The sequence below is a fragment of the Cottoperca gobio genome, chromosome 13, assembly GCF_900634415.1.
Source record: "Cottoperca gobio chromosome 13, fCotGob3.1, whole genome shotgun sequence".
Lineage (NCBI taxonomy): Eukaryota > Metazoa > Chordata > Actinopteri > Perciformes > Bovichtidae > Cottoperca > Cottoperca gobio.
Genome location: NC_041367.1, coordinates 11502671 through 11530144, shown reverse-complemented (window position 1 = coordinate 11530144; position 27474 = coordinate 11502671). Strand labels below are relative to the sequence as shown.

The following is a 27474-nucleotide window of genomic DNA, read 5'->3' as shown; positions in this document are numbered from 1 at the left end:
CAGGCTACCTGAGCCCCGGCCCCCCTCTGTCACTCTGCCCCTCCCTCTTCTATTGATCCCTCAATCACGGCTTCAGCTCACTAGCCCGGGACCAGATGAGAGAGGGAGAGAGGGTGAGAGCTAGGGGTTTGGAGGGAGAAAGGGAGGGCAAGTGAGAGATAGGCAGCGAGAGATTGTGTGTGTGTTTTCACATATGGATTGTGGAGCAAATGACATTATTAATACTCTGCTCTGCAATATACATAAAAGAAGGCTGTTTGTCTGTAATTACCAGGCCAATCTGCAAGAGATGGGTCAGAAGGGAGATTGTTTCACTTGACTTGCAGGAGCCATTACTTTATATGTACTGTATTTATGAAGTATGTTTTGATACTCAGGTCATTTATACATGAATCAATCAACAGGTGGTCAGTAAATGGCGATCATGTGATACCCCTTACCAGTTTCTCCCACCATAATGCTGATCCAGACAATTTCTCTGCCATGCGTTCATCTGTTTCTTCCATTAATACACCTCCCCCTTGTTCACCTCTCAGTCTCCAGAACCTGCGTAAAGAGAAGTCTCGCAATGCGGCTCGTTCACGGCGGGGGAAGGAGAATTTCGAGTTCTTTGAGCTGGCCAAGATGCTGCCTCTGCCCGGGGCCATCACCAGCCAGCTGGACAAGGCCTCGGTCATCCGGCTGACCATCAGCTACCTGCACATGCGCACCTTTGCCAACCAGGGAGACCCTCCCTGGAACCCTCTGATGGAGGGAGACATCAACTACAGCAAAGGTGAGGAAAAGGGAAAAGAAAGATCACTGTAAAGAAATACTGCTAAGCTAACTGCATTGGGTAACTCAGTGGTTCCCAAAGTGGGGGGCGGGCCCCCAAGGGGGGGCGCGGCAAAGCTTGAGCCCTGCTAGCATAGCATGGACAAGTTTGTGAAAGGCTCCTAGGGGGGCTCGAAAATATTCTTATCTACAAAAGGGGGGCCCTGCAGAAAAAGTTTGGGAACCACCGGGTTAACTTAAGTTCACAGAACATAAAGTTGTGTCAGGCAGGGTGTGTCTATTTTAAATATGTGTTCAGAGCAGCATTTTATCTTGCATCATTTGCACAATTTTGACCAGATGACTGCATGATTCGCTCTAAGCAGGCAATGTACCAACTCTGTATGTTAGCTGTAAGCTAGCTAGCAACAGACACACTGACCGTGTCTGTTGGAGTGTGCCTGTGTGTTTGTGATACACCTCGGGATACACGGCAAGTTTTCATTAGAGTACAAAAAAAAACGTGCGCAGAATAGTCTTTGCGTTACTCCACGCCATCACTGGAGAATTTGCATTTTATCGCATCTTTCCATTGACTTGGTGTGCAATCACACTGTCACTAAAATCTGATTTGTGTTCTGTCTGAACACCAGTTAGTAGGCAACAGGGTCGTAGCTACTATTTAGGACACTGAGGTCCTTGTTACTTCTTCTGAGAACCTTGAGGTTTTAGCAACATTGGGAAGTTAGGATTCTGAATTTTATGGGCTTGTATAAAATATAAAAAATATAAAAAATCCAAATAATAAAAAATAATTAAGGCCTTTTATTGTCTGGTCAAACTTTTCTTGGGGTGAGGGAGACCTCAGTATTTAAAAAGTTCTGGCTACAGCCCTGGTAGAAAATATTTTTTATAATTTGTTGAATCTTTCAAATTTTCATGGACTTTGAGAATGGCAGCATGCAAGTATGCAGACGTAACTGAACATGGTTGTGACGGATCATTTTTTGGCTCAGGAGTCACACAGTTCAGCTTATAAAAAAGTCACACAGCAGAGATAAATATGCTGATGTATTTTGCCAATGGACACAATCCGCTGAAATCCATCTCACATCTTCAATCAAAAGCAATCCTCAGCAGTTAGATCTGCCCACTTACTCCCGCCCACAGAGACAAAAAGCCACAAACATTCAGTTCGGACCAGGGCAATTATCCAGTCCTCTATTAGCGACGATAATTACTTGTGCTGTGTATGTGACACAAACACGTGTCTATCACAAACCTGTAAACATGCATGAGCATATATTCAAACAAAGACTTTCCGTAGGCTAGTGTGAGTTTGAATGTATGTGTTGCGTGTGAGTTTGTGTGTGTGTGAGATGGAGGATACACAAAAAGGAGGAAACTATTGGTGTGATTTGTAATTATGGAAATTAACTATATAACGAGGAGTGTGTAATTATACAGCCTGTCTAATTGCTACTATTACTGAGGGGAAACGATGCAGCTACAGTACAATTAGAGGTGTGTGTTTGTTTGTGTGTCTGTGTGTGTGTTCATGCCTGTTCTTGTCTAATTTGATGAAATAGCAGTAACTGCAAAAAACAGTCATGTTAATAGCATGTTTGTGTGTAACTGCGTGTGGCTTGATGTGCCACACATTCCTGATAAGATGTAATGGTTTTAATAGTATAATTTGGGCTGAGTATCAATAGTGGTGCCAGTGCAAAACCTTTTGCTACCAAAACAATACTTTTACAAAAATGTATTTATATATATAACAAAGCACCTGTGTTAAAAACTGGGGGTGTGGAGTTTGAAAGACATGGTATTTACCAAACAGGGATTCTCAAATTGAAAGCTGCCTGGGAGCACTAAACGTCAGAATATCTCTGCTTCTAACCAACATTTTTTAATCTGTCACTTATAAACTATGCTAGTGTGACAGTGAGCCAGAAGGAAAACTGAAGCAGCTGAATGGAATTCCGCCCACATTAGTTTTATTATTTACAACTGTGTCAAAAAGTCTTCCATAAAAAATATGTATTGGTGCACATTGTCACATGTACTGTATCATTTTGTACATTGATTAAGTAAGATACATATATTTGTTGCTACACTAATTGCAAATATTCCATGTATGACAATTAGTATAAGTACATACTAAACAATTAGTAGGTAGCATGTACCTGAGACACAGCACAATAATTAATCAATAAGATTCTGGTTCCAACTTTTTTACATTTTTGAATATTCAGTGCTACAGACTTTTCAGTCGGTACTTAAAAACTTTTGTGGTTCAATACTCAGCCATCAGCCAGTATCTGACCATTAATAGCAATACCTGGCTGTAAACCAAAAGTATTCCACTCAGAGATCTCATATTGTATAATACATACATGGTGAGCCCTAATCTATAGCCACAGTATCAGAAAACATACATCATTATGGGTGAATCCATTGGGATCCATCGATATTTAATCAGCCATGCAGCGCTGCACAATCTGAATGTCGAAGTGATATCCATGCACTATCACACTTACACACAGCAGCGGCCTTGACTGAGCTCTGCAAGTAGGGAATTGTTTTTGCCTCGGTGTTCCAGGCTTTCCCTCGGCCTTGATATAAAATATCTGTTTAGAAAAGTAAGTGTGCAGGTAGCCGCGCTGTCCTGTGCATGAACTGAAAGTGTGGTACTAAGACAAATGTGAGTTACGCTGCTTACACTACAATGAGAAGCACTTCAAGTACCAGTGTGAACCATAACTGTAAATGTATGGAATCCTGCTGCAGTCGCGCGAAGGTCATAGAATATTGTGAGGTACTTGAAAAACAAAATGAATCGCACGTCAGCTACGAGCGCTATTATGCTCTGAATTATCTTGAACATTTCTTCCACTAAGTCGGGATCTGATATCTCAAGTATTTTATTAAATGTTTGGAGATTTTTACAAGCAGGTCACACAGTCTCAGCGGGGCCAAGGCTGAAAAAATGCGACGCTAATTTGGACATCAGTTTGAACAAGTCTACCCAGAATGCATTGGCAGGGTTTTAAGTGTGATGCATGACTTTAATTCCGTTAGTGGAATTTGGTCAGAGATCCAGCTGAAAGAGAGAGGAGGACGGAGAGGAGGGCAAGGGACAAATGTAGAAGGAATAAAGAGAGAAAGAGGAGAGGAAGGAGAGGAGTGTGGGGAGAGAGGGGGTGGGGTGGGGGGGGGGGTTGCATTCCTCCACTATCCCTCTTGTCCGAGGGTTTTTTGGACGGGCGAGGGCCAGCGGAGAGGGAAAGAAGGTGGAGGGTGGAGGAGAGGAGAGGGATGGAGGGCAGGGGAGGGGCCGGTGTGGCTTTTGTCTGCTTCCCACGTTTCAAAGCCAGTCTTGAAAAATGAATAGACAGAGGAAAATCAATTGCATGACCTTCACAGAGAGAAAGAGAGAGAGATTGAGAGAGCAGGAGAGGGGGGGGAGAAGGAGGAGAGAGAGACAGATTATGGAAGGAGGGAGCAAACGAAAAGGAAAGGCTGAAGGGAGGAAAAGTAAAATGACCCATGATATTCATTCCTATTCTGTGTGTGTGTGGGTGTGTGTGTGTGTGTGCGTATGTGCGTGCGTGCACTGTACCTATTTGCACAGCGCACTGAAGGACTAAACCCTTTTATTTGAAATCATTTATATTTCAAAACCTCTCTATATTGAGTACATTTTGCTTTAGAGGGGGACCGTTTTATTTTTTATATTTCCCTGCTTCTTTTTTTTTAAATGTTCTGTTAAAGGATTATTCCGGTTTATTTTTAACCAGAGCCTCATTTTCTATTAGTTGTGATAAGATTGTACTCACCACACTAATTGCTGAAATCTGGTTACAGCAGCAAAAAGTAGTCTGACGGGGCAAGAAGCACAAGTGAACAGAGCATCAGACACGTTAGCTAAACCTCATTATTTTGGTGTAAATCAAAAAGTCAGCAAGTAGCAACGGTCAAACATGAATCAGCAAGTCAGTCTGTAAAGTGTGATGGAGGTTGAATTGTAAGTTTTGGTAGTTTCCAAACAAGCTGGAGGTTTTTCTTGAAAGTGTTCAGCTCAACAGTGATGTCACCGTGTACTGACCCTGGAGTACGCTTCCAACTCACTTCACTAATTCACATTTTTTTGTTGTTGCATAAATCTGTACAAATCTATAGCAACTCAACCTTTTAAAAGGTGCAATACGGCAGCTGGAGAACCCCTCAGTCTTTTACAAGGTACAGTACAATGACAACTCACTGCCAGCAACAGGGCCAGCTCAAGTGTTTTACTGTCTCTGTTAGTGAGGTCAAACACACCTCTCTCCTCCCCAGCGTTGGTGACATTGACTTTCATTCCGCCTCCACTTGCTCCCTCGTCTCCTTTCTTTCATTGCCTCTGTCTCCCTCGCCTCCCTTCTATCTCCCCCAACCTCTTCATGTTCTCCCTGCATCTGCCTCCCCTCTAATTCACGGCGTTTAAAGCAGCCGGGGCTTTTAAGGGAAGTTAATTGCACTCAAATTATGTTCGACCGCAAAAGGAGTGAGGGAGCGACGGAGGAGGGACGGAGAGATAAAGGAGAGATAGAGGGAAGGAGGGAGGGATGGATGTCAGAGTGAGGAGATAATTGCGCCAGAGAGGGATGCTGCGATTAGGGTCACTCTTACGCTCTCTGTCTGTCGAACAGCCGAAACGTCACATTTGGATGGTAGTAAACAACTTGGCAGGTGATCGGGCTCTTGTTTTGAAAGGGTGAAACGACGGCATCGGAGCCAAACTTGAGAGACAAAGATGGATAAGAAGACAGAGAAAAGGAGCTAGATGGAGAGACTGAGGGGGTCACTGTGTCTGTTATCTGTTTGGTTCCCATGGTAACATCCTAACCTGGTTTAAAAGGTTGACACTGTGGGGGTGGAAAGGGAGACGATATGCATGTATATACCGGTAGTTATGTGCACAAAGGTATGGGGATGTTTAGGTGTGTGTTCGTGTGTGTGCGTGCGTCCATTACTTATGGACTTAGCTGGGACTAAATTATGTATTAGACAGAGGTATAATGAAAATCATTCAAATGAAATGTCTATCTTTTCTTCTCATGAAGCACTGGGGAGACCCCGAGAAATGACCTGTGAGTCAGACTATAATTAACGTGTCCGATCGCGCCCCGTCCCATTCTGTCTCCTATTCCCACAATGAAATTAAACCTCTCAGCAGAGTCCTGGGAAGCTAATGAAATGGGAGTGTGACAGAAAGGAGCGATCAAAGACCTAATGTGCAATCACGGGTCTGCATCCAGGTCTGTACACAAGCATGTACATAAGTAAGTAAGTACCAAAGATGATAACATAAACCATTGCAAAGGATTATGTCTTAATGTCTTGTTCTTGGTGACTATAATGTTATCATAGACATAGCAGACAAAACATGGCTGCTACAACAAAGTCAGAGGAGGCAGTTAGTGAGTCATCACACAATCAGACAACAGTTTAACCTGATTACCAAAACCTGATAAAACCTTGTAGCCCAGTAGTCACAGGTACAAAGTATTTACTTATTACCTCCCAGTATGTCATTTTCTATTGAATGTACTCTATTGGTGTATTTAGTGTAAGTTTTGTTTTTAAGTCTTTTTGTTAGGGCCTCCAAAATCCTGTCTGTACTGTAAGTGTTGTTTTCAGAGCCCAGGGTAATGTTTGCTGACATGTTTATTACATGGAAGTGTTGCATGAGTCAATTCATTAATAACCCATATCACGTTTTTTTTTTTACCCCTCAAATTAAAGGTACTGCAAGCTACCACACATGGATGCAAACAATGCACAACTTTATTCATGAAATACACCCAACGCATTTTGGTGAGATTCAAGCCCCTGTTTTTTATTCTAATTCATGCACTGCTTGTTGCACAAGAAATCTGTTAGTGCAGCAGGACACATTTTAACTTGTGTTTCTCATCCCATTTTACTAAGTTTTAGTAAATACGCAGCATTCATATGAACTTGGTGACAACAGTTTTACCCAGAGGAACGATGGCCAAAACTATACAACAATAACAATGCATGTTTGTTTGTTTCGTCACATGACGGATCATTACCAACATTTTGGGTTCACTCATTTCCAAAACAACGTTTTCTTAACACCTGTCTGATCGTCTGATTTCTTGTCCCGTCTGACATCGCTCTATCGATGTTGGTGAGGACTATGTTATTGTTCCAGATAGGAACGAGAGTAAAACTATGAAATTGAGATGCACGTTGTAAAATCTGAAAATGTTCCTTTAAATGATTTTGAATGATGAGTTATATCCTCCAACTAAAAGAGTTTACAATTATAAGATATATGATAGAGGTGGTAATATTTAAGGATACAAACAGAATCAAGCAAGGCCCTCACACACCCACACACACACCCACACACACACACACACACACACACACACACACACAGACATAAACACACTCACACACACACACAAACATAAACACACTCACACACATATATTGAAGTAGGGGTTCACAGCAACACTACAGAAGAATCTTTGTTCTCTGGCTGAGATACGATCACCGCTGTGAGACTCTCTCTCTCTTCACATGTGCACACGTTTGTGCATGTGTCCATACTCACACACGCACACGCACAAACACTCGCACACCAGGTCCAGTGTTTTGGTTTCCTGGCTGCCCTATTGTACCCTGGCAGTCTTTAATAAATGGTCCTCTGTGTATTTGTGTGAGTGTGTAGACTCATCCGTCAGCCCTCCTGGCCTCATGTCACATCCAGCGTTTCCTTCGCCCCGCTGACACTACTCAGCACTACTGATCGCCCGCCATCACCTTCACTCCTCTAGGGATCTGTGGCATGAAACTCAAAACGCACATGCACACTCAGTGCATTTCTTTTTAAGGCATGCAGAAACTAACATCATGGTGTGTGTGTTTGTGTGTGTGTGTGTGTGTGTGTGTGTGTGTGTGTGTGTGTGTGTGTGTGTGTGTATCCTTTTTGATTCATTCTCATATGGTCATGATGGGGGTTGCTTCCTTCAGACTCCCCAGCGCTGCAGCTCCATCGCAGCCCCACAAGGGAGCCTGATAGCCAGGCAGAGAGCGAGATGTGCTCCCCATCCCCCTTCAGGCAGCGACTGGCTAGGCTGAAGGGTCCCAGCACCAGACCCCCTTTCATAGCTCTGAATGGACTTGCCTTATTTATATTCACACTCTGTCACACAGGGGGACCCCAATCTCACAATGCCACTGTGGCTTTGTCCGGCAACTCTGTATTATGTGTGTGTGTGTGTGTGTGTGTGTGTGTGTGTGTGTGTGTGTGTGTGTGTGTGTGTGTGTGTGTGTGAGTTTGTGTGTGTGCGCGGGTATTTGTGTTGTTTAATCGGAGGGCATGTTGCCGCTGTGTAGTCTGTGCATGAGAATTCATTGCTGTGTGTATTCCTGAAGTGTGTGTGTGTGTGTGTCTATATCTCTAATGGAATGCCTCCCTCCTCTATTCACTGAACCCACATCACAAGCAGGCAGCTGGGCGATATATATGTGTGTGTGAGTGTATATATTTGTGTGTGTGTGTGTGTGTGTGTGTGTGTGTGTGTGTGTGTGTGTGTGTGTGTGCGCTCCGACCCTCCCTATGTGTTCAGTTGTAACCCAGAGCAGCGTTTTCATTTTCCTGTCATAACGTGTATTGATTTCCCTCAGCCTTGCAGCGACACACACACACACACACACACACACACACACACACACACACACACACACACACACACATACACACACATACACACACACACACACATATATCCAATGATCCTTAGAGTTGCACACACGCATGCACACATTCATATGCTATTGTACACATATTTGGTGTACACACATCCATAGTTTGTCTCTGCCGGATAAGGAACATTGTGTTCAAAAGCAGCCCTGTTAGAGTGAGATTACTTCTCACGTATGGTCCCCACTTTTACAATCACACATTCACAGGTGCACACACACACACACACACACACACACACACCATCACATACTCTTTTTGACATAAAACAGTAAATACGGCTGATTGCTAAATTAATCTTGCACGTCACTGCAGCCCGGGCTTGCTTGGGAGAAAGTGATCACTCTCGCCTTCCTTAGTGTTTTCTCATTTTCCCCGCCGAACCCTCTCTGCTCCTCTCGTATCTATCTTCACCCCCCCCCTCCCCTACCTATCCACCTCCAACTCTATTTGTATTGTAATTGCCTTGGTAAACAGCACCACTTTGGCACTGAAGCTGCTCTGATAGCTTGTGTTTGGGATGCATTAAGAGGGGCGATGCAGACACCATGAGTGTGTGTGTGTGTGTGTGTTTGTTTGCGTGTCTGGCGTCACATAGCACCCCCTACTTATGCTTTCTTTAGACACACAACCGTTTCAGTCGATTCTTCTCTTTATAAGACATGATATGTTCAAGTTTCGCTTTACATTTCTGTTCAGACTTACAGACGCCACAGAGATGCAACTTTATTACAAACCCCCGCATTCATATTTACAGATCATTTTGTATAATTATTGCTTTTATGTAACCCAATCTGAAAGAGGACTAAGTTTATTAATATCACCTTCCTGATCACTAGTCTTTGTAAACACAGTTTTTTCATCTCTTGTAGTTATTTCCTTATCCAGAAAAGTGAACTTTAAGTTTTTGAAAAAATGAAAGCCCCACATTTGAAATCAGAATCAGAATCAGAAATCCTTTATTAGTTCCACAACGGGGAACTTTACCTTGTTACAGCAAAAGAACAAGAGAGTACACAATTAAATAGAATAAAATAACATGCTGCGATTTGTTCTTTCCCTCTCTGCCGTTCTAAATGGACGGATACAAACAAATGAAACAAGTCTTTAAAATGTTTTTAAAGTATTTATTCACTTCATTTTATGCTTTTATTGGTGAGTTGACTGGAGAGATGACAGACATCAGAGGAGAGGGAGATTGGGAACAACAAAACTCTCCAGTGGGACATTACAGTTGAAGCCCCCACCGCACCCCTAGAAAACTCTTAAACAACATTTTGTTTTACAGCATAACAAAATTCTATCATAGAAATAAGATTATTTGATTTACCTCCAGCATGTGCTAGTTAGATAGTCATTTTCTCAAATCTATACTTAACATGAGCGACTAGGGATCTTTAAACAGTCCCTTCATAATGACACTATCTTATCATCACTGCTTTTGAACATGTAGTATCAAGTAAATGTTGATGTCAGTCAGCGTCTCACTAAGTTTGTCTACTTTCTCTCTGCAGTTAGACGATCATCTCTTTCTCTGGCTACTGACATGTTTGAGCTGCACCTGGGGGCGCACCTCCTGCAGGTAAGGACTACAGCACCCACACCTTCTTCTTCTTCTGTAATGATCACTATGATATCATGTAACTACATGTGTTTACATTATGTATTTGAGATGTTTTCATTCTAGTGGGTTTGTGTTTCATTGCTGTCTTGTAAATATAAGCTTTGTGAAACATTTGAGATAACCCAATGGGTTTTAAAAGTAGGATAATTGGAATGAGTTTTCCAGAATGGATCCCGAGGTCAGTTTGATCAAGTATTTTCCTTGACAAACAAGCACATTTCTCTCATAAGTGACTGCGTTGTCTCACAGTGTGTCGGTGTTGTGTGCGATCACAGCTCAAGTTTTCCTTCCTCAGTCTCTCAGACTTATATTTCCAAGCAAACCCCCTTTCACATGCTCTCACATCCGCACACATGGACACCCACACATCTCATAAACCTCAATATCGTTGGCTGTCAAAGAATGCCTCCCTTTGCACTGACAGATGAATGGAGCCTGAGGGGGATTCTGGGGCAGGAAGGCTACGGGGATGACGAAATACAGGATGTAGAGCCAAATACTCAGAGGAAGTGTGAAGAAGGTAACACTGCAGGTTGTAGTTAGGACGAGCAACCAGAGCAGAGCAGGTTGAAGAAAAACTTGAAGGATCTTAATGCCTTATGTTCTATGTAAAGCTCTTTGAATTGCCTTGTTGTTGAGAGATGCTATACAAATACATTCGCCAAGTAGGAAACGCGTCAGAGTGGTAACAGGTAGAGACTGAGAGAATAGACACTGTGAAGTGATGAGGTTGGGGTAAAACAAAGAAACATTACATATGTCTGCTCTCCTCTGGTATTTTAAAGAGGAAGGGAGGCTTAGGGAACGGCGCTGATAGAAATCAAATTAACGCTCCAGAAAAACTGTATGATTCTTTCCTCCCAGCCGTCCTCCCGCCGTAATAGCCTGATAATTGCACTTTAGTTCTCCGACATTCAGGCGGCTGGTTTCTCCTCGCCGCGACACACGACGCCCCACACCCCGGCCACTCATTTGCATACTGGATGTGTCAGTTGCATAAATTACCTCTGCCACTTTAAGCACTGGGCCGCCAAAATAGCAATCATTCTTCTAGAGCAAAGTGGCCCTGTTCTGTGTGTGTGTGTGTGTGTGTGTGTGTGTGTGTGTGTGTGTGTGTGTGTGTGTGTGTGTGTGTGTGTGTGTGTGTGAGCTGAGGCTGTGTCGGCTCACTCCTGGATGCTTGTTATGACGATTAATATTATTCTCTGAAGCAGTCCTCTCTAATGGTCTGGCTGTATACCTTTCACTTCTCATTAGAATCACTGCAGTCTGTAATGACTTTGGTTCTATCTGCGTCTGTGCTGGTGTCTGGGCGTGTGTTTACGTGTGTGTGGCCGGAGATCCAGGATGATGCTCTGGTTCTGAGTTTATTACAGTTGATTGAAACAGCTCTGGTCTATAAGCTCAGTTTCTCATGTCTCTTAGCCCTATTTGTTTAAGTATGTTTGCATGTGTGTCTGCAAGTCTAAATGTGTGACTGTGTGTGTGTGTGTGTGTGTGTGTGTGTGTGTGTGTGTGTGTGTGTGTGTGTGTGAGTGCACACACATGTGGCATTTTTGTCTCTGCTGCTTTCTGTGTGTTAAGTTATTCAGGCCTTGTTGACAGCTGTTGTGTGTTGCTGCAGCTTGCATCTATGGGAGTTGTTTTATGTCGGTTCAGATTCATGCATGTGTGTGTGCTTGTTTGAGCACACGTGTATAATTGTGTGTGTGTGTGTGTGTGTGTGTGCTTGTGAATTGAGAGAAGAGGCCGAGGGGTGACGGGTTGTTTGTTCTCTAGCTCATTGTAATTTGTTCGATACACACTAATTGCTCTAATTTGTCTGTCTTGTTTCTGTTTGCCTTTTTGTGTGTTATGTTTGTGTGTGTGTATGTGTGTGTGTGATTATTTTTCGGTGGGTGTGATGTGTGTATTTCTTTATGTGCACAGTCCCTGGATGGCTTTGTGTTCGTGGTCAGTCAGGAGGGACGTTTCCTCTACATCTCAGAGACAGTTTCTATCTACCTGGGACTCTCACAGGTAAGACGACCTCGTTACACACACACACACACACACACACACACACACACACACACACACACACACACACACACACACACACACACACACACACACACAATCACAAACAGTAGAATAATCCTTTGTATACAAGCGCATTTGCACACATGTGCCCATCTTCTGCTTACGCTTTCATATCCCCTCCCATGAGTGTGTGTGTTTGTATGCGCGTGTGTGAGTGTGAATATCTTTGACTGCACTCTTCGCGCTCATCTCTGGAGTTCTACTCTCACGGGGGCAATGCTACTCTCTCTTTACCTCTCTCTACCGCCCTGTCTCCCTCTCCAGGTGCTCACCTCTGCTGATTGCCTGTGGCCTCTTGTACTGTGAATGTTAAGTCCTGCCATTTTGCCCAGATGCATAAATAATAACAGTAATTACTGGCCCAGCAATCAAAGTGTCGCCCCAGCGCGCTGGGCCTGTCTAGGGGAACAAATCGATAGGCATCTTAAAAGCCACATTGATTGTAGGGAGGGGGAAAAACACCAAGGGGGATGGGAAGATAGATAGAGACAGCCGGAGAGAGAAAGAGAGGGGGAGGTATGGAGGAGAGGTGTGATAAGAGAGAGATGTTTGGAAGTAAGAAGAATTGGTACAGCACGAGAGAGAGAGAGAGAGAGAGAGAGAGAGAGAGAGAGAGAGAGAGAGAGAAAGAGAGAGAAGTTAGTGCTATAATAACACAAGTAACTGAGTGTTTTTTTAAACGTGGAAATGTACTGTGATTTAAATGTCTGCCCTTGGCGACATTAAAGGATAAGTTTGGATTTGTTGTACTCTGTCTTAATACAATACTCACATGCTATAAGCACATTAAAAGAGCAATTTGTCACTGTCGTTATTTTTACTGGCTGTGACGTGGCCACTTCTGAACATGACTGCACTGTAAGTGATGGGGGACAGAATCCACAGTTCTCGCTCTGTGTAGAAATGCATTGTGGGTATCTTCCAAAGTTACAGTCATGTTAGTATGAAATGACAAAATGGGCAGTGCTTCCTTGCTAAGCTATGGCAGACGGATACTTCCTGCTGGCTGTAAGAAGTTTTGTTTCCAGGAAACCACACAGACATTATGGGACGACTTGATTTGTCTAACTCAGACTGCTGAAGCTCTTTACTATTTCCAGCTGAACTTTAGAAGGAATTTTTGCACAGAATAAAGACTGAAGATCTCTTAAAATACATTTATATTTGACACAAGGGATTAACTGGAGTCCCGCCATCAATACTTTACTGTTTAATTCCCCCCCATTGATAGCACTCTTGCGACACCAGAAGGATGTATTGTTTTTTAATTATATTCCCCACTGTAACTGTGTGTGTATGCTATGATATAGAGCAACGATGCAAGGGTTTACATTGTTTAATTACTGAATTACTGCAACTTAGGGCTGAACGATTTTGAAAAAGTATCTCATTGTGATTGTTTGGATTAATATTGCAATTGCGACATGATTTTAGAGGGAATGATCACTTTGAATTTCTTTTGCATCATTATTTGAATTTTCATTGAAAAACATCAAAATGATTGTGGTGGGATTTGTGCAGGGATCAAACATGTCACCTCTTGCAGGAGACCATATTGTAATTTTTGATCAAATTTCGATTAGTTTTTCAGCACTGTTTACTTCCTTACTTTACGATACAGAGGATGAATCGCAGCGAGGAAGTTGGCATTGGAGATGTCTTTGTTCAACTGCCCTAAAGAGCAACTTACAGTAACACCAGCCTGAAGAGCAATGTTTTGCTATCCTCTTTGGTTAAAGTTTTATGTTTAATCTCTGACCACACCCAACATCACTGGTAACAATCTCCCCACTCGCCTCCATTCAAAGAGTCACTTACAGTGTGATCAGAGATGTGCTCTGTTGTACCTTTAACCACGTCCTACTACAGTGATGTCACGGTGTACTGACACGCCCTGTAGTACACATGTACATCACTACAGGAAGGTGAGAAGTTAAACCACTGGAGGATTAGCAAAAACATGATTTTTAGGTGGTGTTAAATTCATTTTTAATGTTGTATTCACTAATGTCGTACTCAGTAACAATCCTCATCGATGTAGGAAACTAGTAGGAGAAAATACAAGCTGACTAATCACAGTTTTTTGCACTCTTTGTGTCGTATCTTTGTAGCTGCCATAGCGCTGATGTGCACTTACATTTTTGAGGAGGGACTCGTAAACTTTGGCAGCTACATGCATAGGCTCCTTATTAGAATGAGTCACATGAGGAAGATGTCTCTTCGCAACCAGTATGGAGAGGATAATAACTCTTTTAATATACATGTGGGTGTGCAAGTATTGGATCATGTACGACAGACTGAACAAAAATACAGATCCTGTTCGAATAGAGAGACCAGGGTTTGATAGTTGTTTGTTTTCACCTGCCATGGAGTTTCTTGGGTCTTCACTTTGCCAAAGACAAACACATAAATAATGCACACTCACACTCACAGATTAAAACATATAACGGTGAGAGCTAAGATTGAGTGGCGGAAGCCTGAAGACAGAACAAAAAAAGAAAGAGAGACAGAGAAAAACATAGAGAATCAAAGAGAAAATTACTTGAGAGAAAGAAAACAAAGGAGTGGAATAGGGTTGAGAATGAGAGACACTGGTAAAGAGGAGAGAGAGAGAGAGAGTTTGAGTGTGTAAATAGAGTTTAAATGTGCAGTAGGAATGAAATTCGCCTTGGGATTGCCTAGGTAAACAAGACAGCCGAGGCTTTGGTGGAGATGCTAATAAAACAGAGCTGTTCTTATCAGCAGAGCAGATGGCCTAACCCATCACATCTACTCAAACAGGGCCTGAGCCATCAGCATTCTAATGAAATTATTTATGATCGAAGATTACGTTCAAAACCTTGAACATACAACAGCAAGTTTACCTTCCTGAAAAGATGAGAGCGGTCGGGGGTGGAGGGGGTTTATGATGAGAAAGAGAGACAGCCAGAAAGGGCAGACAGGAGTTGAGAAGATGAGTTAGGGAGATACATGAGAGGGAGTATATGGTGTGTTTATGGATACATTTAAACAAGAAAGAAAAAGATACAAAAAGAGAAAAAAGGAAAGATGGGAGGGAGGGAGAGGACAAAAACACTCGGATATACTTTGTTGGCGAGTGGAGGCGGACACAGGGGAGAGAGGAAGGACAGACAAACAAATGATGTTCTGAGTGAAAAAGTGTAACTGGTGGTTTGTTTTAGAGGGCATGTCGCCCCTGTGGACCGCCCCTGCCCTGCCGTCTCCTGTCCCCCCTGTCTGACCCCTCTGCCCTGGCTTACACACTGGGCTTCTCCCCTGACAGGGGGGTTGCTTAGCCGGCTTAGCCCAGGTCAGGCACCTTGACCAAGGGCACAGCCTGCCGCCCACTCCCCTGGTGCCTGCAGGTATCATTTTTCTTCTCACTGGGTCTCCAGGCAGGGATAAACCTGGGAATGCCACAAAGCAGATCAGGAGAGGGTGTGGGGGGTGTGTGAAGGAAGTAGAGGAGGAAAGAGATGGATAGATGGAGTTGAAGAAGACGAGACAAAGGCTGGAGAAGATGAAGAATTGGAGGGAGGAGAGATGGAAAGGATGGAGAAGTAAGAGAAGGGGCTGGGAGGAGAAAAGAAAAGGGATGAATGGGGTAAAGAGAAGGGAGGAAGGATGGTGGATTAAGGGAGGAGAGAATTGATCTGGGAATGGTTAGTATGCAGCCCCCTCTCCCCCTCCCCCCTCTCCCCCTCTCTCCTCTCCCATCAGTCAGTGAGGGCTGAGGGCTGAGAGTGTGTTGTGGACCACTGCCCGGATGCCTCATACATATTAAAGCCCCCTGCTATTATTTATATCATGTCTCTCCTTCCCCTGCTTGCTGCCCTCCTCCTCCCCCTTCATCCCCACCACACTGCCATACCTACATGCACGTGCATGTCTGTGCACACACACACACACAGGTTCACGCAGGTGCACTGACAGACAACTACTCACACAAACAATGACACACAATGACGCGTGGAGACACAAAAACAGACAGTCTAGTCACATACGCAGAGAAACAGAGGCGCGCCGTGTGCTTGCATATGCACAAACACACACACACACACACACACACACACACACACACACACACACACACACACACACACACACACACACTCAGAGAGATTTGAATGATCTCGGTCTCTCCTCACGTCTTCCCTTCTCGACACATTCTATACCTGTTTTTATGTCTGAGCCTGACTCATCCTCTCAATCGCTCCGTCTCTTTCTCATCTTCTCATTTCTGCCTGATCTTTTTTTCAATCCCTCCCTCCTGCCTGTGATGGAGTGATTTTATTCGGATAGGTCTTAAGCCCGTAAAGCCCATAAGGGCCTGTTTGTCTCTCTACCTTGTTTTCCAATACCTCAGGGCCATGGGATTGTGTCTCTTTCAGATGGCTTGTCCAGTGTTCTGAGGAGAGGTAAATTTAGTCCTTGTTTAAAAAAACGACAAGAATTCCCCTTTGCAGAGGAATCGCTATTCATATAATACAGACACTTTGACCACAGTCAAGACAGACAGACAGACAGACAGACAGACAGACAGACAGGCAGGCAGGCAGGCAGACAGACAGACAGACAGACAGACAGACAGACAGGCTTTTCTCAATATAATCCGTAATAAAAGACGCCTAAAGCAATGTTCATCCAGAGTTTTACAAACCAAACCCAGTTCATTTACTTGTCAAATACCGAGCCTTTAATGCATCGAGGCAAACTTTTAAACATTAAAGAAAAAGTCAGTTTTGATGTCAGAATCAAAAGGAATACGGAAGAAGAAACCAGCACCTAGTAATTACACTGCTGATGTTATATCTGCATAATGAAGAGAAGAGGGATCAGAAAGAAGAAGAAGAAGAAGAAGAAGAAGAAGAAGAAAATAACACTTTTTCTGTAGATTCAGGATGTTGTGAAGCTTTCCATGTAACCCATTTAATACACAGGATATATATTTATTTTTACATTTAAAGGATGTTTTATCAAATGGAAAATAATTAGCTTATATACTTTTTCTAAAAAACTCTGATGTTGTCCATCTTTTTATTACAGCCATTAACTTCGATTGATGATGCTATCTCTCGTTACTCACTGTAATAACTGCCAATTCAATTTAATACAACTTAAAGTGGCTATAATCAATATTTTCACCCTGACAACATGGCAATGTGAAAGGGGTCATTCATAGTGATGAACCTACAGGGAATTATCACTTGAATCTGCAGCTCCTCTCCTCTCCTCATTACGGATCATTGTTTTGCTGTCCGGCCCGCAAACTTTACTGTTTTGGTTCACTCTCACCGCTCTCATAGTTTAATTTTTGGCAGCAGCAGCAGCTAACCGTTTTCAGGTCCAAAAACCCACTGTTCACTACCTGTTCAGCACCAAACACCCTATAGACACAGTTAGCAACTACCTGGTGAACACAGAGGAGCATTTAGCAGCTAAAGAGGGAATATAAGACTAAGATTCACCAGGGAGAAACGCTAACCTTTGCATAGAAGATTCTCACGATATCACGAAATCCTGGCAAGCTTCAAGTAATGCATGAACCACCCTGGCTCAGACCAATCATCGTCCTGTGAGGAGCTACTTGCCGTAGTGGCTCGCTCGGGGGCGGCTGTGGCTCAGGAGGTGGAGTGCTCGTCCACCAGTCGGAGGGTCGGTGGCCTCTGCGGTCAACATGACAAAGTTTCATTTGACAAGATACTGAACCCCCAATTGCTCCCGATGGCAAGGCCTCCCGTGTGTGAGTGTGTGTGAATGTTTATCACTGCTGGCACCTACCTATGGTAGCCTATGACTCCGTATAAATGTGTGTGAATGGGTGAATGTGTCGTAACGGGCTGACATGTGTTGTAAAACACTTTGAGTGGTCGCACAGATTGGAAAAGCGCTATATAAATGCAGTTCATTTACCATAAAGAGGTTAGCATAGATGCTACTGGAGAGCATGTCGTCTTTAAAAGAAGAGCTAAGAACGGCACTGAAGGGTTTTAGATGTTAGCTCAATGGACAAGATGTTCCCGGTCGTCTCTCGACTGACGGTGACAGATAGATGGTTCATTCAATCCCCTGCCAAGTGTTTTTTGAATGTGCCTGCTCTTTTCCAAACAGTTTATAATGCCGTCTTCTTAGATTGTTCTGCGTAACAAACCATCTGGTGCCTCAGGATACAGAAGCACAGTCTCCAAATGAATGATAATGTTGTTTTCGTAACTACAGGATGTATAAAAAAGCAACTGTTTGCTAACAAGTTACAATTTTAAAGGTGACGGTACAATAATGTTGTGTTCATTACTTGTTTCCACTTTCCAAAAGTGGCCAAAACAATTTGTCTTAATGTGTAAAACAGAAGTTAGAGAATCTTTTCATTTACATTTCCGTAATGTAACAAGTGAAACAGTATGGTTTAGTTTCAAAAGGAATTTAAATCATATCTTGCCGATGGGATTGGATCACACACAAGTTAGCAAATTTTTTGCCACCATGGCTACCACTGCCTACGAGCTTATTTATCATATAACAAGAGATAAGAGAACAATGAACACACGGAGATTTATACTTCACTGTGCCCTAAAACTACTATAAAGATCTCTGTATTTGAATTGATGAGACCTTCAAAACAGGCCGTCCAGTGGCGTAATGGTTAAGATGCACACATTATGCTAGGAGCCTTTTCGTTGTAAACTCTCCTTGTCTTCATCTCTACTGTCTCTTTAAAGGAGAAATACATAATATTATTTATATTGTTTGTCTAAATAGATATCAATATATCTACATATGTCAGTAAGTAGCTATTTGTACTTGTCTTCAAAGTCTGTTGGTAGCACTTTTTCTTTCACTATGTAGGGAAATGACTCCCTACATGTGCCTCCCTATGGTGCCTATCAAAATTAGTACTTAATTATAAATGTGGTGGCAAATTTCCAAAACACAGGACATCCCTCAAGAGATTAAGCCCTGCATGTCTGGGGCTAAGAACCTTTATCCCTTCGCTTATTATCCCTCACTCGGTGGGGTTTCCTCCATCTTTACCACTCTCTGTTCACTCATCGTCCACCTCATTCCTCCACTCCCACCTTCCCTGTTCCCGCTCCTTCCTCTCCCCCGGCTGTGATGTCCTTGAGGGGCCTGCTGAAGCTCCCATAAAGCCTGCAGTAAATGGCTCTAATCCGGTAATAAATGGCTGTGTCCTACAGACAAGGGTGTGAGGCTGCTGCAGCCACGGCTTTATCAGATGGAATGGTATTGGCACACACATGCACAGACGCACACACACATTCACAGATGTAGAAGCTGCATGTATGTGTGTAAGCATGCATACTCTGTCTCCCCCCTTTCTCTCTCTCTCTCTCTCTCTCTCTCTCTCTCTCTCTCTCTCTCTCTCACCCACACACACACACACACACACTCATTTATACAGCTTCAGATGGAATCACACCTGCCCCGATTGTGCTGCTTTTATGGATGCCATGCAAGAGCAGCGCCATTATTACCTTTAAATGATTAGAGATGCGACGATGATGCATTATGATGATAGGATCATATAGAGCTGTTGTGTTGCTCTTTATGCCTGCTGGGATAGACTGTAACTGAATGAAGGAGCGGGGAGGGATGCAGGGAATAAGAAGAATAGTAATGTGACCTTTGGAGATACTTGGAGTTCACCTGTTTTTAATCAGCAAATACAATTGATTTTTATCTCCCCTGGTTTTATTTGTGTAATACTGTAGTTACTTGCTCCTCTGAGACTGGTCTGAAATGTATGTGTGTGTTTGTGTGTGTGTGTGGAAATGTCTTACAACCGCTACACTCCTTGTAGAGTTGTAACCCAGAGCAGTGCTTTCATTTTCCTGTCATAACGTATATTGATTTTTCCTCTGTGTGTGTGTGTGCATACGAGTGTGTCCATTTGTGTACACGTGTGTGCATGCGAGTGCGTCCGTGTGTGTGTGTGTGTGCGTGTGCGTGGAGGAATTTGTGCCTTAAGCTCCAGTTTCTGATCAGTGTATGTGTTTCTCCTCAGGTGGAGCTGACCGGCAGCAGTGTGTTTGACTACATCCACCCGGCGGACCACGTCGAGATGGCCGAGCGGCTGGGGATCAGGCCGCATCTGAGGGCCGAGGCCGGATGTCACACGGGCCCCGAGAGCGCTTCCAGCTCCGCATCCACCTCCTCTTTAGCTGGTACCCCTGAACCCGGTACTGGTTTAACTGCCAAAAGAAATATGAGGAAAACTCAATTTGCAATAAATAATTACATTTATGACAAGTCCTGTAGGATGGATATTTTCTATATTTAAACTCTTCTTTCATCTTCAACAGCTCCGTCTAGTCCTCATTCTCCTGCTGACGAACCTTGCGAACGCGGCTACTTCGTCCGCATGAAGTCCACGCTCACCAAAAGAGGCCTGCACGTCAAGTCTTCTGGATACAAGGTACAAATATCTAAACAAATAATTTCTCCTGATTTGAAAACAAAACTTTTATTATGCTCACTTTCCCATTTACCTGCTTGTCATTGCGATGGTGAAAGAACAAGGGGGCCGTTGTCATTTTTGTTTTGCACGGCCAATGTTTCATAGCACTGTCAAGTTGGTCCTTTTCAGCGTGTTTTATGACTGTGACCTTATTTCACACTAGACCGCTGCACATAACTCACTGCTGTAATGCCAGTGCTGCTGCATTCCTTAGCTTAGAATCTGACTTCATATCGTGTTTATGTGAAATATATATTAATGCAATGCAAAACTATCCTTGTGTGAAATTAATACATACTGACGTCGTCTGTTTTTCAGGTAATCCATGTGACAGGACGAATCCGCTACCGCCCTGCACTTGTGCCGGGCTCTTCGCGCTCAGTTCGTCGACCACTGGGTTTGGTTTCACTGGCGCACACCCTCCCGCCCTCCACGCTTAATGAAGTCCGCATGGAGAGCCAAATGTTTGTCTTCCGAGTGAACATGGACCTGCAGGTCACATATTGTGAGAACAGGTAAAGGTTTTGTCCGTGTTTTGAACTTTAGCTGCATGGACATTGAATACATGCACATAAGTGTATTTATGATGCATTTCTTTGCAGGATCTCAGAGTATATGGATCTGACCCCAGCAGAGGTTGTGGGACACACCTGTTACCACTTCATCCATGTAGAAGACCTGGAAAACCTCCGGCAGAGCCATGAGGACTGTAAGTCACATTATACATGTGAAGTATATGAAATTCATCCACATCCCTCTTATTCTACAGTGTTTGAACTTGGGGGAAGAGCCTGTTGAAATTTCATTCTGTCCTGGTTTGATAGGCGCCCTCTGCTGCCTTCATCATGAACTGCCAAACCAATAACGGGCTTCTCCTCTGTCCTTGTCCTCTCCCGTGTCTTGTTACACGTCCTTTCTTTCCATCTTCCGCCCGTTTCCTCTCAGTGCTGAGGAAAGGCCAGGTGGTGACCGGTTACTACCGTTGGCTCCAGAGAAGAGGAGGCTACCTGTGGATCCAGTCCAGTGCCACCGTCTCCATCAACCACAAAGCCCCCCATGAACGCAATGTCATCTGGGTCAACTACATCCTGAGGTCAGTACAACCACAGTCTCAGCTCCAGGAATGCTGATATGAACTGAGTGCATATATGCAGACACCATACTGGGAGCAGAGATGCTTTGAAGGGATAGATGATGAAATGCAGAGGGATTATTGGGAGACTTCACTCCCTCCAACATTTGAGAAAACGAAGGATACTTAGATCAAAGCGGAGCACATTACCAGCTATTTGACATTTTCATATAAAATATTGAAGATAAGATTTTTTATTTTAAATTACAAGATGAAAAAAAATATCTTGGTAGTTTGTTTGTGAATCCCCTTTTATTTAACTGATGACTATTTGTCCAGTTAAATGGGCTGTTTTACAAGCTTTCACTGTACATGATGTTATGATGGAGAGTCTTTTTATTTTTATGAATCACTTTCATTTTTTGTCATTTTATTATTTTTGTAGATTTTAAAATCATTAGTAAAAGTAAAAGTCATGAACGAGTTGTCTCTGCTCATTGCCTGTTTTTAAACCCCGTCTTTAAACTCATCTTCATTCCTTGGCTTTCTCTTCAGTGTGTGAGTTACCCTGTCTTTGTCTTTGAAACTGCTCTTTTTGAGTTTATTGTGTTGTTTTAGGGGTTTTATTGTTTTTGATTGTACAGCACTTTGGTCAACTCTTGTTGAAATGTGCTTTATAAATACATTTGGATTGGATTGCAGAGTCTGTAAACAGCTAAGCAGCATTACACACTATTCAATGTCATTACTCTAAATTGGCAGACATCTTATTAGAAGGCTTTGATTAAAGGAAAATTCAAGACTCTGCCCCTTTCTTTCTGTTTCAGTTCAAATGACCCTTTAAATGTAGTATTAGTTTTGTTCAAGGCTTTATTTATTTACTCCACAGACACAACTGCAGTAACCTCGACAAAATATGCTCTCCCTTTATTCCCCACTTGTCTACACACACACACACACACACGTATTCACCCAGACACTGATGCAAATATACTCTGAAGATACATGCACACATTGTACACACACGCACGAACACAGTACATAACACAACGGCAGAGCAGTCAGACAAAAACAAGAGGAGTAGGCTGAATTTCAATGCTAATTGGACTGAAGCTATATAATTACAACAAATGGATGTCAGAATTTTGGGGCTGAATGGTGTTTTAGTTAATTAGTGCTGTAATTACAAGAGCTCATTAACTTCTCCAACAGCCTCCTCCTTGTCTGAGCTTAACTGTGTATAGGTGGGCTGCTGAGTGGGGCATAGTGTGTGTGTTTCTGTGTGTGTCTTGAAGGGCGGGGCCTGCCTATCTATCTGTTTGCGTGTCTGTGCTTGTGTATGTGTGATAAGAGCTGTTGTTTGGAGAATTGGGGGGATGTGTTAGTTGGAGGTTAGAAGGGTTTGAGGCAGTGTGGCTATAGGAGGTTGTTATTAGGCTGATTATATGTTGTTTCCATCTCTAAGTATTCACTCAAATCAGCACGGCACTAGTGTTTTTTTTAAGCTGTAAGTGGATTTTAAGTGGTCTACCATTTCTCCCTCCCTCTCTCCTTTTCCATCCATCTATCATCCATCCAGTCGAACAGAGTTACCCGACACTCCCCTGGATATACTGCAGCTACCAGAGAACGTAAGAGCGGAGCGACTTCGAGTTAGCTCGCCCCCCACCGACAGCTCCCCACAGGCCCGAGGTATGATGCTGCGCACACATTAGTGCCTTCCTATGATGCCCACTGACACACATAAACACCTTCCTGTGTGTCTTTTTACCCTAAAAATCTCCCTTCCTCCTCAGGCCTGCAGCAAGTGAAGAGCTCAGGGGGGAAGAGTGACCCCGACACTAAAGGCAGAGAGAAATTCACCACTGCTGCCATCCAATCAGAGGACAGGAGGAAGCGCCTGCTGAGGTCCGACCCCGAGGGCGCTCCTCCCGAAACCCGCCGCAGACTGGAGGAACTCCGTCATGCGGAGGAGAGTGTATCGGCCTCCTCTGACCTGGCCAGCGAAAGCGAGGGGGAGGAGGAGGAAGAGACAGAGTGGGACCATGGGGGAGACAGTGACAGATTGAAACAGGAAGACAGGGGAGGAGGTAAACAGAGTAGGGGAGGAGACACCCCCACTAGAGGGGAGAGGGGGAGCAGGGTGCACAACGGCCGGGCTGTGATCCAGCAACTGAAGAGCGTAGTGACCCCGTCTCCCCTGTCTGGCAACCCCAGCATCAAGACTGAACATGAAGCCCTGACCACCGGGGGGCGATGGGGGTCACACACGCAAACCTCCACCCCCCACACACACACTAGCCAGCCCCAACCCTCACATGCACACACACCCTCCAGCAGCCTCAACGGCGACAGCCCCACCACCCCGATCCCCGACTCTTCTTCCAGCAGTGAGGCCCCCCCAAAAGGGTTGTTCACTCCCCCGTCCCCGGCTCTGTCCCCCGCCATGTCCGTGTCCTCCCCGCTGCCCCGTGAGGACAGGATTTTGTCGGGGTTGGTCAGTCGGAGCAGTGGTGGTGTAGGTAGCGCTCCTGACTTTGAGCTGCTCCAGAGACTGGCTGCAGGCGGTGCAGCGGGGAGGGTCCTCTTCCACCCCCTTGCCCTCAGCCCGCAGGGCCCTCAGAGCCTGTACGCCCCCAGCACTATCCGCTACGCTCCACCTGAGCTGCCCCCCTCCCACCACCACGGCGGAGGACACAGCGACGGCCTGCAGCTACGCTCGGACCACCACAAGGGACCCCCGCCAGCCTTCTTCCCCCACCTACAGCGGTTGGCCGGCTTGCCACCCTTCAGTGGTTTCTCCCCGTCTGACAGCCCTTTCTCCTCCGGCCTGCCCTTCTGTATGAATGGACTGAGGGGGGCCGCAGGCTCCGAGGAGGACTGAGACTTAGAAGGCAGGAGGTGAGAGGGGACGATAAAAATGAAGGATGGAGCAGAGTGACAGACCAGAAAGAGAGACATTGAAAAGGGCAGGAGAGACAGAAGTGGCAGGACATTAAGCCTCTAAGGACGTTACTAATTGGACAATGAGTTGAATAACTGCGATTTAAAATATGTGACAAGTCGCTGCCATAGGGAATTATTTTGTCTGACCATTGTGGACAAGTGACAGTGACTCTCAGAGAAAACACGACATGGAAACTTTTGACTGGCTGTCCCTCAAGGCTTTCCGTCTCTACAACAATAATGAACTCTGCTCTGTGTCTTTCTCTAGATGACTGTGTTGATTTCTGTGTCTCTTCCACTCAGAGAAGCCATATTGTATATAGAGACAAAACCATAAAAACCCTCAGCTCCCGTCCTCCTCACTGTCACTCCAATTAACCCAATTAACCCAAAAGCCAGTAGAAAGAGATGGACACTTGTCTGAAGGAATGAAAGCGACTTTGGAATATACATTTTTATTATGGCAGTATTATACAAATCATCTCTTACGCTGAGATCCAGGTGAGAAATTTGATTATAGGGTTTCTGTTCAAATAGACGGAGAAAGCCCTCTGGTGTTTTTGTATTGAGATTCAAAATTATAATAATAAAAAAAAAGTATTCATCAGTCAGCCATACTTAAAGCACACTGTTGGGACAAAAATATGAATAATGTAGTCCCAGACATTCCATTATATATAAGGGAAGAAAATGCAATGCAGACAGGACGCAATTTCTGTTGTTTGATTATAGGAAGGTCATTTGTTTAACTGAGTATTAATTATAGTATATTCTGTATGATGCTGCGGTTGTGTTTGTGTATGAAAGCCATATTCTTGTTTTTTTAAAGGTTTTTATTGATTTCGATATTTCAGCGGATAAAACAGATGGTGTGATAATTGTGTCTAGACAGACAAAATAACATTGTTTTATTGGATGTACAATGTCATCCAAATACCTTTTTGTATTATTCTCTAAAAAAAAAACTATTTCTGAAAATGTTTTTAGAAGGGGAATATTATCATTTAAACCTCTCTGTTTTTCTAAGCACTTACTGAAATTTGTTCTGGTGTGAACTCAAAGCACTTCATCACTTAACACTCACTGTGTGATCCTGTTAAAACAGAAAACAATGCAAAAGTGGTCACTAATATCATAGCCTGACCCCAGTGTAGTAAAGGTGATAAATGGTTATTTAAAAAGGCAGATAAATAAACAGACCTGTGGTCATTAAAAGACGACCATTAGAGGTCAATAAAAAAATAACCAGAATTATTCTGATATTGGTTTCAGTTCAATTTAGTCAACTGGAAGTAAAGTTTTAAATTAAATAGTGGAAATATAAAACACTTTAAATGTCAGTTTCTCACTGATTTATTGGAATTCCTCTAAGGACTAAAATAAAAAATACAAAACGGTTTTTAAATCAGTGCATTTGTACTGAAATGAGTCACAAACTATTTGGTGGTTGTCTAAAAGATGCTCAAACAATTGAGAATCTTCATTTCAAAATGTGATAATTAACATCTGAAAAAGTAAACCGTTGGTAATAATACAGCCAAATGCATTATTGAATAATTGTGACAATAATACAAAAATAATCACAGCTATAAATACTTAGACATAAACATCAGATAGCTCTCTAGCACTTTGGAATACAGTTCTTCAAACGGATCTATCATGTGATCAAAATGCACATAGAATTGATATCATTGTTGGAAACCAAGTCTTCAAAATGATGCCATAAAGCCAGACACCGTATGTAAGTTGCTTTTGTTTTGCTTCCAAATTGAGATTATGGTCGACTGTCTGATCCGAGGGCTCAGTTTATGTGGAAATCTCTGACGCTCTGATGTCTGACAAAGAAAAGAAGAAAAAACATGTCTAATCGTTCAGATCCGACGTGCACTACACACCCATACTGTAGCTGTCACATGCAAATATGTGTGAGCGCACATATTCTCGGGTGTTTAATGGTATAACGTGTGTGTATGATTGCGTGCGTGTGCGTTTGCTTGTACAAGTGTGTCTGTTTTTTTTGCTTTTTTTGTTGAAATAAATAGCTAACCCCTTGCCCATCACTGTGAATCTAACATGATCCCCCCCCCCCCCCCCCCCCCCCCCCCATCTTTGTGAATACTCCACCCACTCATCAAATAAAATGAACAAATGTAAAAAGAAAAACAGTGATACAGATGACGATAACAATAAAAATATTCCAGTAGAGGAGCACAACTCAAGGCTTTGTTGTTTCTTTCTTGCTTCTGTGCAGCACATAAACTCGACAAATACAATGTATGATTCAATTCATTTTTCATATAGTTAATTAAGGATTCATATGTGTCTCAAACACATATTTTAAGGTAAACAAGGTTGTTCTACAGGACATTTGCATAGAGCAGATTTGTTTGTCTTAATATTAGCTGTTAACATGCATCTCCTTCACAAAACATCAATATTTCAGGCACATGACAGACATTTATGGACAGCATTTCACTAGACGGGAAACATAAATTCAAACAACACACAGCCAAGAATCACAAACACAAGGGACAAATCAGTGGTAGAATAAATATTAAAGATGGCTTGTGTCGCCGCAGGTAGTTATGTGTCATCAAAAAAGCAGGTAGGCAATCTTGCATATCCCTGGAGTCGGCAAAACGCAATAAAACACACAATAAAACTCAATAATATTGATCCTTAATAAAAACAAAGTTAAATGTGGAGCAGGTGAGTGCGACCCTGGCATGAAGCGGGAC

The 27474-nt window shown here is 43.3% G+C and overlaps 1 protein-coding gene across 2 annotated transcripts in view; it reads left to right on the top strand.

Annotated features, from left to right (window-relative positions):
• Positions 1–26955, top strand: part of npas1 (neuronal PAS domain protein 1) — a 39092-nt gene extending 12137 nt beyond the window's left edge. Inside the window, exons 3-12 of one of the 2 annotated variants that reach the window (XM_029447019.1) lie at positions 537–775; positions 10051–10118; positions 12090–12179; positions 20266–20425; positions 20564–20676; positions 21037–21233; positions 21321–21427; positions 21664–21811; positions 23370–23482; positions 23587–26955. In XM_029447019.1, the coding sequence (XP_029302879.1) occupies positions 537–775; positions 10051–10118; positions 12090–12179; positions 20266–20425; positions 20564–20676; positions 21037–21233; positions 21321–21427; positions 21664–21811; positions 23370–23482; positions 23587–24674 (2323 nt within the window). In that variant the 3' untranslated portion in view covers positions 24675–26955. Of the gene's footprint in view, positions 1–536; positions 776–10050; positions 10119–12089; positions 12180–20265; positions 20441–20563; positions 20677–21036; positions 21234–21320; positions 21428–21663; positions 21812–23369; positions 23483–23586 lie in introns of both variants that reach the window. The other variant, XM_029447018.1, reaches the window with a different exon arrangement.
• The last annotated feature ends 519 nt before the right edge of the window (positions 26956–27474 follow it).